Consider the following 15,238-nt stretch of genomic DNA (forward strand, 5'->3'; position numbering starts at 1 on the left):
GTTTAATTAAAAAAAAGAAAATACTGTGACGAGCACTCATAAATTCAAAGTTTTCATACCCATTATTCTGTGGGGAGCATGTGTGTGCATGCATGTGGAAGTGGGCCCATGTCAGTGAGCGATTTTAGTTTAGCACGGTTTAGGGTGCCCTTTAACAATGGCACCTTGATCTCTGGGGAACTGGCTCCATCAGGCCCCGTCTCACTGCAGTGACAGTGTCAACCATGCTCTAAGATTATCTGTCACAGAATGCCAGAGAATCTGGAAAGAAAACTTGGCTGTGAAGCTATATGTTGGTTTCCTCACCCCAGCCAACACTCTTGAGCACAGAGTGCAAATTTCAGCCCAATATGTAAGAAACTGGCACAATAGAGGGGACATAAAATGAATGCTGGCAGACTGAGCGCTCATAATGCTCTGTTGACCTGAAAGGAAAATTGGACAAATTGTGAAATGGGCAGCTGATTGACATATCACCAATCCCCAACAAAATTGCAAGTTTGTCCTACTTCAGCCAAATAAAGTAGCGTTTCATGCCTTATTCCACTTCTGGAACTGATGAATCATCTAGACCTGTCATGTGGTTTATTCTCCAAAAAAAAACGTTTTTCTCATTCATATATCTACTATAGTGTTGCTGATATTTATGTACGGCATAAAATACATATGGGGAATCCCTGACAAGGAAGCAATTTCCTTTCTTCTTGATGTTCCGTGTGTATTTGACTTAACTTTGTTCATTTTATATTCCAGCATGCGGTGAACCACATGAAAGTAGCGTACATGCCTCCTCATGGGGACATAGGGCCTCATCCCTTATTGGTGCAGTTCGTATTTTCAGTCAGCGATCAGCAAGGAGATACTTTGACTGGACTTGTCTTTAACATTACCATCGTGCCTGTGGACAACCAAGCACCCGAGGTATAGGAAAGCAACATCACTTTGCTGCTCAGCATTGTGAAATGGCTCCTTGAGAAACACATTTATTTGTTATAACACAGTTTTCTACTTATGCATTCTTCAGCATCTGTTCAACCACTTTAAAATCCAAGTCCCATAATTATGCTGCAGTATTCCAGATTAGGCACACCAGAATGATCAGATTTAGCTGAACAAAAAACCCTTTCACATGTTTATAACAAGCTGTTTGAAAGAAAAACAATTCAATGATTTGATGTTTAGTTGTTCTTCGGTGTTAATGAATGAAGTTGACAAGTAGGTGAATTCTGATAGGTTGCTTATTAAGATAACTAGTTGCAGGACCAAGTCATATAATGCTGGTCAGTTGAAAAGAAAGGCAGAAATACCTAAAAAGTTGTTATTAATTCATTTCCTGCAGCTTATTTCCCTTCTGTGTCTCCATACCTCACGTTCACTCATTTAAAATGCCATTTGCCATTCATCAGACATTCATCTTATTTGGAAGGAAGTAGGAGAGCACGTTAGCAAAAGATGAATAATATTTAAAATTCACTGAGGATTGAAAACACTGAAAGAGTTTTACTATTTAGAATCCCTACAGTAAAGAAGGAGGCCATTTGACGCATTGAACCTGTATTGAATACAATCCGACCCAGGCCCTATTCCCGTAACCCTTATTTAACTTTCTAGTCCCTCTGACACTAGGGTCAATTTAGCATGACCTAAGCTGCATATGTTTGGACTGTGGGATAAAACCAGAGCACCTGGAGGAAACGCATGCATTCACGGGGAGAATGTGCAAACTCCATGCAGACAGTGACCTGAAGCCAGAATTGAACCTGGGTCCCTGGTGCTGTGAGGCAGCAGTGCTAACCACTGTGCCACTGTGCTACCCACATCTGTTGATGGTTTCAAATTCTTTTGCATTTTTGTGGGATGAACAGCAGTTTGATTTCATAAGCAGAAAATTTGTTAACCCTTATTTGTTAGCTCATTTGTACATACAGCAGTGTATTCCTTAAACAATATCTTTAGCAAAACAAATCTAGCCACTTGGGTGGATGAAGTATCTGGACCAAAGTAAGATTCCTCATTCAAATGTTACTTGACAAGTGTCTGTAGCACTATGTGTGTGTCTGTCTGGAACTGGAGGCAAGGAGACATTATAGGTTCACGACCCATGCACACAGTAGTAGTTTCAGTTTGTGAATATTAGTTTTGAGATATTTGATCTAACATTTTTTATTTTTGTTCTATGTTCTGCAATAGTTGCACAAAATTGCAAACCATTTCTTGAATGGTAAAGTATAACCTTAAAATTGTGCTGTAGGCTGTTCGCTTATGAACACTTAGTGCATTTGTATGAAATTCCTTCCTCCTCTATTACTATTTGGGGTATTTGGATTGCATTCCTGTTTAGCTTTCACCAGAGCCTTCATGCTAACAGCATTCCCCTTTCCAAGCTAATCACTCAGATTGAACCTAATGTTGGGGAATTTCTATAATCTGTTCTGAACTGAGCTTCATACTTCATATCCAATCGCTCAAAAAGACTGCATAATTCCTCTTCCATAACAGCAAGCCATTCTTGTATCTCATGCTCACTTCTGTGGAAATCTTCATCCATTATCTTGCAGTTTGATTTCTCCAAATCTCTTTTGACCAGTCACATGAGGTCCACATAAAACAATTTGCCAAGAATTCTGTTCTTCATTTGCTACCCAACCTACTGAGTCAATTCTGAAGCCCTATCCCTACCAACCTCCTACTGTTTCCCATTCCCAGAGCACATTAATTTAATATTTTCAAAACCCTCCATAGACTTTTTCTACTCCACCCTTGCAATCTTTTGCAAGACTACTATAAAGCCTTCAATTTTCCAACTCTTCCATTTTTTGCACCTCCTGCAGAAGTTTTTAGACATTTGTTATCATGTTATCATTTCACACAAGGATAAAAATATATTTTATAAATCTATTCCCTTGTTTCTTTAATTTTCTTCCTTTTTTGGTCTTCCCCTTTTATATTTTGTTTCATCTTGGATTCAGTGGCTAGGTGAGATTTCTTGAGGGTTTTACTTACCCCCAGAAAGCTTTCACAGATCATTGTTTGTTTAAACCATTCCTCTTTTTGATGATCTATATACATTTCAATACGCTGCACAAGGATGTATTGTATTTCTACTTTCCACCAGTTTCTTAGTCATGTGTCATTGCATCAGTTACATCATGCAGTTCCCTTGATGTTAACCTTTTATCCTATATCTCCCCTGAAGTTGTTATCTCAACAAAAACATGCTCCAACATCTCCTTCAAAGAGCTCAGACTTTATAGGGTTAGCCTTTCAGGCATTTTGGTCATTCTTCCTGACATGGTCCTGATTTCATTTCAAGATTGAGTGTGAACTATACTTTCTCATCATTCAGTAGAAGTGTCTATTTGTTTCCTTCCTACTAATACCAATGCTTTTCAGTTCTTTCTGATATTTCCCAGTTCCATCTCAATTTTACAATCCTGCCTGTGGAGTTATTTCTATTACAATGCCTTGTTACTGTTAATCTTCGATCCGTACCCTGGGTTGTCACACTTTTGGGTCTCATGCTTTGTGCCTGAAGTTAAAATTATGAGCTTGACTCTCTCTTCATTGCTCTTCACATTTCCCAACTTTCTCACAATCACCTGAGGTAATGTTAGTTTGTAGAATTTGTTGTAGAGCTGGGAGTTGTGGTTACTGCCATTTTTCCATCAATAGTTCTGATGGTGCGAATCCATTTTTAGTGGTGAGGTTCTGTAATTAAGTCAATATCTTCATTCTTTCTCATCAATTCCTTGATTGTTTGAACTCCTCTTTCTGCTTCTCCATTTGCTTGAGGATATCTAGCGCAATTATTCACATGCATTCTATCACGTTCCTGTATGAAGTTATGGAGCAGTTTGTTATCTGACTCCACAATGTCCAGGATGACATTTGTAATGAAGATTCTTCTTAGCGATGTAATGACTGCCTCTGCGCTGCTGCTGTGCAATCTATTTGCTTTAAACTACTTGGAGTAATAATCAAAGACAGTGATGAAAACGTTCTCTTTGACCTCCAGGTAAATCCTTTCCTTGGCACTCCCATTGCCTTGTAGGAAAGGTAAATGCTGCAAGTGGTTTGTTCTGCTGCTGGCTATCTACTGCACACATTAGGCAATTTGTGATTAACTATTCAATGGCGTGATTGATGCTTGGCCACAAAATTGACCGTTGGGATTTTGCACAATATTTCACTATTCCTAAATGACCTTGAAGGAGTTACTGAAGAACATTGAGTCAAAGTATTTTAGGAATGGCTGCATTAAAACTAAGAAATCATCAATGATTGTGAAATGTTTTCTGTTTAAAGTATTGGATTGTTTGGAGTATACTCTCGCCACCCATTCTGGCAACATTCTTTTATTTGGTGCACTCACCATCCTGCTGTTGTGTTGGCTTAATTTCTTGTAAACTCCTTTCAGTAGTTGCTAAGTGTTTGGTTATGAGCAACGTATATGGTTCCATTTCATTAATAAAATTTAAATCTTCCAGCTTGGTTCCTTCCATTGATAGCCTTGATAATAATGCATCTGATATTATCTGGTACTTTCCATGAATGTACTCTGTAATTAAATCATAGCTCATGAGTCTCAGTCTAAAATGTTGAATTCTAGGTGGCATTTCTCTTCTCTGTGTCCGTGAGATATCCTGAGGTGTAATAAACTAGGAAGGGGTTGGGGGGGGTGGTGATGGAATTCTCCAGCCGTTCAGGGTGCAACATTCGTAGGTCCCGCTAGCCATGCATTCCCTCCAATGGGTTTCCTGGCAGCGTTGGGTGGCACAAATGGGAAATCCCATTTACAGCAGTGGGGCCAAAGAATCCCGCTGCCAATGAACAGCGTTCTATCTCCCACCACCGAGAAACATGCAGCTAGAAGGCCAAAGAATTCCCCCCATCTTCTTTGTACATCTTTTTGAACTTGAAATAGCACTGCATCAAAGCGTGTAGATGATGTATCCACTACTACAATTGTTAGCAACTCTGGATCATATTGCTCAGCAGATCTTTGATCTGGTCAGAAACATTTTCTTGGTCCACTTTACAACACCACTGTTGACTGTGTCTCAACAGCTGTCGTAATAGCTCATTGATTTCAGCCACTCTTGCTAAGAGCGTGCCTACATTTCTAGAGGATTTTGGTTTGTAATTCTGCGATGTTTTTCGGCTCTGGGAACCCTCTAATGAGTTTTCTGTGGGTGGCCGTAATTCCCGAAGCATGGGCAATGTGCCGTAAGGATTTTATCATAGACTTTGTAAATTCACATTTATTATTAAATGTCAAACCAACTTCTTGTAGGACCTTGAGGACTGCTCTCACTCGATAGTCATGTTCTTCCCTTGATGAATTGTGTGCAGGAATGTTGTCCATATGGCATACTACTCCTTCTATGCCTTCCAGGGCCTGAGTCTTTGTTGTTTGGAATATCTCAGGTGCCGAAGCAATTTCATGCTCTACTGACTTGTTTAATTGAGTCAGGTCCATACAGATTCCATTGGTATGTTACTGGAGGGATGATCCCTTGTTTAACATGTGTTTAGTTTTGCTTTTGATTTTTTTCTAAGGATGGGTGAGGGGTCTTCCTCACTGTGAACAGATTAGCATCTGCCCTTAGGGTTGTGTAATATTCTGTTTCCAGCTTTGCTAAACCTGAAAATAGGGATGGAAATTCATTCCTGACTACTTCACTAGACTTCTCATCAGCAATTTCATGAACCTTGTAAATCAATCCCAGGTGCAAGCATGCTTTTCTGCTCAATAATGATGACCCCTTGTTTCTTTATCATGTCCAGGCATTCCACAATGCCTTTATCCTTGCATCTTAATCTTGTCAAATATTATCCTATTACTTTTACTGCAGGCCCTATTGGACTTTGCAGCTGGTGAATGATGGCTGTAACACTTATATTTTTTTAAGCAATTTAACTTCATTAGGTAACATTGAAACACCTGCCTCTGCACCTAGTTTGAATTTGATGGAGTGACCGTCAATTTCTAATTTAATGCTCCGGTAATTATTTTCTATTTTGTTAATTTCTCCTAGGAAGATTATTTGTTCTTTTTTTTTCTGTAGCTCGTGCTTTTCTTCAATGTTACTTGGATTTGTTGTTAGCTCTTTCTTCCAATCAGCTATAGGAACTTTGGATCTACAGACAATTTCAAAATGTCATTACTTCCCACAGTTGTGACACTCGGCTCCCTCTGCTGGGCATTCTACCTGTTCCTGCAGTGATTTCCCACAACACCAAGAGCATTTCAAGATGGTGGCTTAGCATACTTTTTTCTGATTTCATAAACTTTTGCTTCATTGCACTCTTTTCTATCTGACATATTGACTGGTTTCATTTGGTTTTCTCCAAGGGACATGACTTTCCCAAAGACCAACTTTGCTCTGTTATCGTTCCTGAGCTCAGTCTCACTTGTACAGTTTTTGTAAAAGTTAAATCTTCCCCCATTTGCAAAAGATTTGATGAGGCTTCATCCAAGACCCCAACTACTTTACAATTGCGCATTAATTCATCTTTATAGATTCCATACTCATAACTCTGCACAAATTTGTCTTGGTCATTTATAAAAGAGTCCATGGATTCACATGGATTTAGCTCCTCTTATTAAATTTTTTTCAAACTCTGATGCAGCAAAAGCCTGGAAATACTTTGTATGTAATCTCAGATTCATTAGTGCACTGTTTTGCAGAGCATCATCTGCTATTGCCCTCACATTGCAATATACTGACCTGATCCTCCTGTTCTGTATCTGGAGTATCTCTTCCTTCAATTGTCCTAGTTTGGGGCCTGTTGTGAGTCTCCAGCACTTCAGAACCATTCAGCGAGTGACAATGTGGATTCCATGCTTACCCAAAGCTCTTTATCTGATGCCACTTAAATAGTTTGGCTGTTTGACTATAACCTGTACTCACTATTGTCTGCATCCTGTATCTGCAGCACGTATGATGCTCCATTCTCAAGTGAGTCTATAATCTCTTTTCCTGTCCTTCTCAGAGAATTCAGAAATTCTTTCGGATTTGCAGTCCTTTCTTGGAGATTTCTGGGTCTTTACACTCTGCCTGCTGCCATCGCATTTCAGGTGGTGCACACAAAGAGTCAGCAGAAACCAGCAATCACACTTTGTCCTGGGTTCCGAATCAAAATGCAGTTATTTAAGATTTGCCTGTAATCCAAAGAGTGCTACCATAGATCATTACTTGTAAAAATAATTCTTCTTTATTTATAGATCTATTTATGTCTCAGCACTCTACATGAGGCTGTACTTCTACATCCCACCAATCTCAGTCCCCTAATCATGTGTCGTTACATCAGTTATATCAGTAATTAGCTGAGATTCATCCTTTACTTGACACTTTTGTTTTCCATAAACTGCTTTCTTCTTTTCTGAATCTGAACCTGCCTTCTAAATGTACAAAGTTGATTGTTGATTATTTTGTTAGATTTTCACCAATGAAATAAAAGCTGAGGAAGGTTCAGGCTGCATGGTCACTGCAGATAATGTGATGGTGACAGATGAGGATACACTCGATGAAGATCTCCGAATTCAGATGAAACAGAGACCACAGCATGGAGATATTGAACTGCAAGGAAATGTCATGCTGGAGGGTGATATGTTTACACTCGACGACCTCAAATCCTTCCAAGTCAGGTGACTAATACAAAGTCCATGTGTTGTAGCTGTTCTTAAAAGGTCATTTTATTTCATTTCAGAATGTTAGCTGAGTTTCAAACCAGGTAAGTACACTGCAGTTTGTCAACCTAAAGCTTGCTAGGCCCAACCAAAACATGAGAGGTAACCTGTCAATTGGAAAGGAAAAGGAAGATGGATTGAGCTGAACTGCCTTTGCGTATTTCTTAAAAATGGTTTCTCACCTTCCCATTCAATCAGAGAATAAAACAGGAGAACCTGAAAGGAGAGGGAGATTGATATTTTAATGAGGTCAAGGTATATCAAGATGCAGGCGGCATAGTGATTAGCACTGTTGTCTCGCAGTGCCAGGGACTCGGATTCGATTCCTGGTTTGGGTCACTATATGTGTGGAGTTCGCGTTTTCTCCCTGTGGCTGCATGGATTTCCTCTGGGTGCTCTGGTTTCCTCCCACAGCCCAAATGTGCAGGTTAGGTGCATTGACCATGTTAAGTTGCCCCTTTGTGTCCTGAGATGCGTAGATTAGAGGGATTAGTGAGGTAAATAATGAGGGATTACGGGGATAGGGCCTGGGTAGATTGTTGTCGGTGCAGACTCGATGGGCCAAATGGCCTCTGATTCTATGTCAGTGTGAGTCACCCAATATACGTGAATAGTGCCATTGGTAAAGCCTTCAGGGAGCTTAGATGGAAAAAAACTGGGTGATTAGAGAGTGAATATTGACATTATGTTGGATATTTTTTCAGGCTGACTAATTTCCTGGAGCAGTGAGAAATAACTCGAGGCCAAGCCTTGATGGGGGATCTACTGTGATGTAAAATTAACTGGCAAGAACTGACCAGTAATGCAAAAGATGACATTATAGCACTGACCAAATCATTCAACAGTTCTGCTTGGAAATCTTAATGAAAGTGTTCCCTTAATTACAAGAGAAGTTGAGGCTCTCGCAACTTGTTTTACTTACGTCGGAGAAACAGCGCAGCAGCAAGGATTGTTTCATGGCACCTTGGGCTGAATTAAACTTTCCTTTTTTAGGTGAAACTTCCTTTTTGGTATGCCTATTTATACATGCTGCCTTTCTCCAGTTTTAAAACTCAGTTTAGTGTAGTTTCCGTGACATTTTGTTGATAATAAATTCAGTGAGTTGCAGCTACATTCTCTTCCTGCGTTGCTGTCAAGCTGGAGAGAGTAAAATTATACTTTATTGATCGGTCTCCAATTTCTTGTCTAAATTTCCAAAATACACTGGATAATCAACATCATAACATATCAATCTCACTTCTTGGAGGAATGGTGAGACATAACTACCATCATACGATCATACACCACAGTAAAGACAACCCTTCGATGACCACTGGAGACCTTGCCTTAAGCCTTTTGTTTTTGCTTTTAGATTTTTGTGGGGACAGGAGGAGCAGAAGACTTCCTCCAGGCCCCACAAAATTCTCCTTCTCTGCTCTCAGCCACACTCTCCTGCAGCTCAACAGAAAAATTCTGAACCTGCAAGTCTTTCAGATCCGGTCTCAAAAGACAAAGGTCAGCTTCTAATCTAACCTATTGCATCAGCCAGGCTTTCGTAACTAAATTAAAAAAACATTATGCAACATTTCTGACACAAAGTCATGTTTACAAGATGCCAATTATACAGCATGTTTAGATAAAGATATTGGCGCACCGAGAGCAAATATGCAAGTTAGCTAACACACTGATTCACTCAAACTTTCGGATCAGATTTATTCAGTGACAGAGTGCTCTTCCTCATATCTACTGAAGCAATGATACAATCTGTTTCCGACTTTGCAATCAGATGAATATTTTGCTGTGGACAGCCCGCTGAAGTTTGTTCACAGTTGTCCTGTTGTACGATTTGTCCACTGTATTGTACACATCTTTTGAATAAAGTACAGATCTTGGAGTTGTTGGTTAATTTGGAATGTCCTTTTTCAGCAAGTTTCATGCGAAGTAATAAAATATTACTCAGTCTGTTGTAGTAATTGTAGGACACAAGTGTAATCTGAACTTGTGTCCATAGGTGTGAAGGTAACACTTGAACTGTTGTGTTGATTTTTGCTTATGATTGTGTTGTTTTAATTTGTAGCATAATTTCCACTCTGTTCACAGGTACAAACATGATGATTCAGAAACACTGCATGATTTAGTTGTGTTTACAGCTACAGATGGATTTAACACTGCAGATGAGGTGTTGAAAGTAAAGGTAAGGACAAAGGGAATGTGTCAATATGTTGTAACATATGACAAGAGCCTGTTTCAAAGCTTTAGGTAACATTGCACAACAGTGAGTTGTAATTTGATTCCCACATGAGTATTGACTGTTGCATAGTTTAATAGCTTTTACTCACAAAAAATATAATGCCGAAAAAGAGACTTTGCAGCGTGAGTTACAATGTTTTACAAAGCACTAACGTTACAGAAAAGGCTTTGTGGCCCACCAGGTCCTTGCTTGTGTTTATGTTCCACATGAATCTCCCTTCTACACTACCTCATTTCACCACATCAACCTACCCATCTATTTATTTTTCCATCTTGTGTTTATCTCATAGAAACATAGAAAATAGGAGGAGGAGTAAGTCATTCACACCTTCGAACCTGCTCTGCCTTTCAATATAATTAATGGCTGCTCCTCCATCTCAATGCCATTGTCCCACGTTCTTCCCAAACATCTCGACACGTTTAGAGCCTCAAAATTATTTCTTTCCTGTTTCTTCCTTGTAGTCAGTGACCTGGCCTCTACATCCCCTACAGAGAATTCCACAGTTCGTCACCCTCGGAGTGAAGACGTTTCTCCTCATCTTAGTCCTAAATGGCCCACCCCATATCCTGAGACTGTGACCCCCTTGCCCTAGATCCCCACAGCCAGAGGAAGTAGTATTCATGCATCTAGTCTGCCTCAGCCCTGTCAAAGTTTTACATGTTTCAATGAAATTCCTTCTCATTCTTCTGGATTCTGATCAGCACGTGTATATTCGACACAATCTCTCCTCACACAACAATCCTGCCATTCCAGGTATCAATCCCCTTAACTGCTTATATGCTATTCACCCCAACTGCTCTTACCCTCTGGGTAAAGAGGTTTGCCTTGGATTCCTTTTTGCGTTTATAGTGACCACATTATTTGTATGGCCCAATGGTCTACTTTCTCCTACAAATGAAAAAACCTTCTCAAACCTATCAAAGCCATTCATAATAGGAACATTAATGTGTAAGAACTGGGTGCAGGATTTGGCCATTGGCCCTTTGGGCCTGCTTCAACATTCAATATGGTCACGTTTGATCCCTCACTTCCACTCCACTTTCCCACACTACCTACAAGTTCCTTCATTCCCTCGGTACGAAAAATCTCCCACTCTATGTCTGGAACAAACTCAACAATTGAGTGTTTACATCACCCTTGTTGATTGAAAGGGCTGAACTCATAAATAAATCAACAATTTTTATCAATACTGTTTATTTCATGCAAAATGGAAAAGACACTTACCTGGCATTGAACAAAGATACACCTCCAGAGGTACACACACATATAATATAATATATATCTTTAGCTTGTGATGTCAGAGAGGATGTGGCTTTGTTGAGAATCTGCTAAGCTGCCAGTCGGTTCGCCAATGATCCTCTGTAGCAGTCGGTAAAGCAGGTACTTGTTGCAGCCGGTAAGAAAGATAGGCGTAAATCTGTACGTGCAGTTAGCACTGTTTGCCCCTGCTTTACTGCCAACTGCAAAATTAGTATCTCATCAGTGTTTGAAGGCCTATGCTCTGTGCACATTGTTTCCTGTTTCCTCAATCATAACACTGACTGCACTTCAAAAGGATTTTATTAGTTGTGAGTCAGTTTGGGTTATCCTGAAGACACTAAGGGGGTGACCTTACCTGCTCATCATGGCATCATTGGGTGTGGTTCGCTCCCAGCTTCTCGCTTCTCGCAATCTTACTGGTCCCGGATTTCTGGCATAAACAAATTTCCATGTATCCGTGAGCGCAGGATGGAATCATTCAGGTTCACTTGTCTTAACGTCCTTGCTGGTGAAGGTCATCACTAGCGAGGTTCCCATCAACCAGAGGCATTGAAGCCCCCCAGGTGGTTGGGGGCAGGGGCGAAGAGCCCCTTGAGCACTGCCAGACTGGGACCTTGGCACTGCCAGCCTAGCACTGATCACTGGCCAACCTGGCACGAAGAGAGAGGGGGGAGAGGGCAATGCCATAATGGTGGTGGGACCTAATTAGACGTGGGTGGATAGGAAGAGCTGTGCGCTCTGCAACTGGGGATTGGCTGGGGAGGAGCTGCGCACTCTCCGTTGCAATCAGCTGGGCCCGGTAGGTGGGGAGGGAGTTGATCGGGTGGGCCGGCGGGTGGAGTGGGGATTGACAGGGCCAGGATTTGGAGGATGATCATCCGGGGTGTGGGGAGGGTGGAGGGTATCAGAGCAACATCCAGTGGGATTGGGGCGTAATCAGCTGCGGGTATGGGGGGGTGTTGGGGTGATATCTAGGGCAGTTGGCGGACTTACAAATCTCTCCGTGTTCTGTAGCACAGAACACAGAGAGATCTGTGCGTGCACAATTGCACCCTTTAGTTTCAGCAGCCAGCTGTCCAGTGAGAATAGATTCCATCCACTCCCTCTACTAGCGGGAATCACACTTTTGGTGGGATTTTCCCGCTGTGTTAGCCCTAAAGCTGGAAATTCATGCCTGAGGGCAATGGATCCTTGCCCATGTCCTGCCTCACTACAATTCCCGTGTTTGGTGGGATGGGATAATTCTGCCCTTTGCCCCCTGTTTTGCATTAAGTGCCGTAAGATCTTGTCTGAAAAAATGAGTGTGATTTTTCTCCTGTTTTCATGCTCGTTCGGCACTTAGAATCTTTTGGATAAGATTGACCCCCCCCAAACCAAAGAGCAAATATTTCATTTATTTTGCACACTCATTTGGTTTCCTCTGGTTTTCTGCCTTATACACTTAAACCGTGAAGGTAAATAGTGATTATACTTGATTCAGCGATAGCCAAAATTTTGCTGGTTTTGTACATGTGCCATTTTCTAGTGGTCAGGGGTAAAAAACCCTCCACCTTCCAACAAGTCAAGTGGACGTATCTGGGGAACCTCCAAGCAAACCTTCTGCAAGTATGCCTTTATTAACCAACAGGAAACCTCTCAACAACTGAAAGCTGTCCCCAGGAAATGTCCCAGAAAGAATGGATTACCATTGTTATGACTATGCATGGTTCTTTCTGCAGGTAGCAATTTTCTAAATTATGGATTCCTTGGCGTAGGAAGAGATAATGAATGACGTGTAATGGAGTAGCTGTGGCAGCTTTGTCTCGGAGGAGTGTAAATGGGAGATCACTGAAGCACCCTTGGTTAGCAGCTCAATCTATCGAAACATCAATCTTGTCCCCACGATTTGAGATTAAGTTCATATTCTTGTGCTTGGGCAGGTGGAGGTTTTACTTTACTGGCAGTCTGGGTCTCCCAGAATTTCACACCTTCAACACCTTCAACTTTGAACCAACTGCTGTTCCACACTTAGCAAGCAGAAGTCTGAATTGCTGAGAAGGCAATCTGTTACACTTTGGAATGAAATATTTTAATCACTATTGATAAAGCTCTGAAGGTATCTTCAGCTCAATCATTAACATTAGAGCTGCTCTATATTTACAAACTGGAATAAATCCCTCAGGCTTTAGAGACGCTGGATGGAATTTTCCCATCCTGCCTGCCAAGGGAAACAAAGTGGATGGGACACAGACCATGCAAAGTTCCATTGCCCTCATGTGAGATTTTCTGGCCTTGGGGCAAACGTGGCCGTAAAATCCCACCAAAAGTGTGATTCCCGCTAGTAGAGAGAGTGGATGGAATAAGTTCTCACCAAAAAGCCGGCTGCTTATACTACAGGTGCTATGCAAAAGTCCATTGACCTTAGGCAGGATTTTCCAGTCTTGGGGCGAGCTGGAAAATCCTGTCCAATGTGTACCAATCAAATTGATTCATGGTCATCTTCATATCTCAGAGAGCAACTGAGTACACATATGCACTTACAAGGGAATCAGAGGAAGCCAGGTGTACATCTAAATAGTTAACATAGAGAAGCTATTCTTTCCAGACAGCTGATTTTGTTTTTTCAAGTCTTTTTTCCCTACCAGCCATTGCCTAAGATCTGTGCCATGCATTCCACTTAATGTTCAAATTCAATCTTTTTGTTTCAAACCAAACATTTTGTGCAGGTTCTCTGATCCCAATACTTATGGAGATTTGAAGAAGGTGCGATGGGGAAGCATCATCATGGGAAAAGGGCCAGGGATATGGTGTTCCTGCTTAATTTAACAACAGGAATTTATTATCTTCTCTTTCTGAAATTGCAGCCAGTCGATTGGATATCATCTGTTGTGATTGGGAATGAAGAAGGCTGGAGGTCAAGCTTCGGCAGAGACAGTTGCAGGAGGGGGCAAAGACAGGAATCAGTGCTTAGGTCAGAAGGTTAGCTTCTGCTGTGGGGGTGGAGTAAAAGGTCACAATCTGCAGAAGTGATGCCATGTCCTCCTCTTGATTTACAACAGGTTCTATAAGAGGAACTGGCAACTTCTACCTTGTCATGTTAAGTTTCCCAAGCCCTTGGGGGAGCAGAGATCCTATCCTCGTGTTTGATATGCTTTAACTTTTCTTTTCTTGAAGATAATACCAGTCAATGATGAACCTCCAGAGCTACAGCCGCATTTAAAATCTGGTCTGCAATGTCTTGAGGGAGAAAAGGTGACCATCACCGCAGAGTACCTTTATGCTACAGATGCTGACAGTAATGACATGAAGCTGACATATATGATTGTTCATTCACCATCATATGGAGTCATACAAAGAAATGATGTTACTATCGACAAATTTTCACAACTGGACATCATTCAAGGGTTAATCTCCTATTGGCACACTGGTAGGAACATTTGGAGGTGGTTGTGTTACCAGAAATTAAATGCACAAGATAATACTGTTGTTTCACAAGTCAGATGGGGCTCGGTCAGGAAGGATGGGGGTGGGTAAGGTTGTTTTGGGGAGAGGTCAGGTTGGCTTGTGGGTTATGGTGTTTTGTTGATGGGGGGGGGGTTGGGGATCAGGTTGGGACGGAAAGTGTGGGAGCCAGTTGTGTTGGGAATGGGTGTCGGTGGTTTGGGTCAAGAGGTGAGGTTGGATCAGGGAGCTGAGAGGTTGGGTCAGGTGGGTGGGGGTCAGATTGCAGTGGGGTGGGATTGGATGGGGGGATGGTGGTCGCATGGGGTCTTGGGTGGAGTTTGGGCTGGTGGGGGGTGGGGTATGAATCAGTTGGGTCAGGTCAGGGAGGTGAGATTGAGGGGATGGTGGGGAATTCTGTGCAAGCGGGGATAGGGTTGGGGAATATCATTCGGGGAATGCATAATTGGTTGGGGGCAATCCTCTGAGAGTTCAAGGTTGTGGGGGGACTCTTGTGTGGGCCTCAGTCTGTGTGTTTAAAATACCTATGCTGAAATTAGAAATGGATTTATTTCTTCTAACATTTTCAGAGTAAACATTAGTGTAAGACGGGCAGAGCAATCTGAAGTTAGCAA

At 41.5% G+C, this 15,238-nt stretch overlaps 1 protein-coding gene across 1 annotated transcript in view; it reads left to right on the top strand.

The window, feature by feature from the left end:
* frem1b (Fras1 related extracellular matrix 1b) overlaps nt 1–15,238 on the top strand; it is a 209,819-nt gene that overhangs the window by 84,593 nt on the left and 109,988 nt on the right. The window contains exons 13-16 of the mRNA XM_080195534.1: nt 754–921; nt 7,443–7,651; nt 9,773–9,866; nt 14,337–14,589. Coding sequence (XP_080051660.1) covers nt 754–921; nt 7,443–7,651; nt 9,773–9,866; nt 14,337–14,589 — 724 coding nt within the window. The remainder of the gene's footprint in view (nt 1–753; nt 922–7,442; nt 7,652–9,772; nt 9,867–14,336; nt 14,590–15,238) is intronic.

Source organism: Carcharhinus amblyrhynchos, chromosome 9 (assembly GCF_965287045.1).
Source record: "Carcharhinus amblyrhynchos chromosome 9, sCarAmb.v2.hapA, whole genome shotgun sequence".
NCBI lineage: Eukaryota > Metazoa > Chordata > Chondrichthyes > Carcharhiniformes > Carcharhinidae > Carcharhinus > Carcharhinus amblyrhynchos.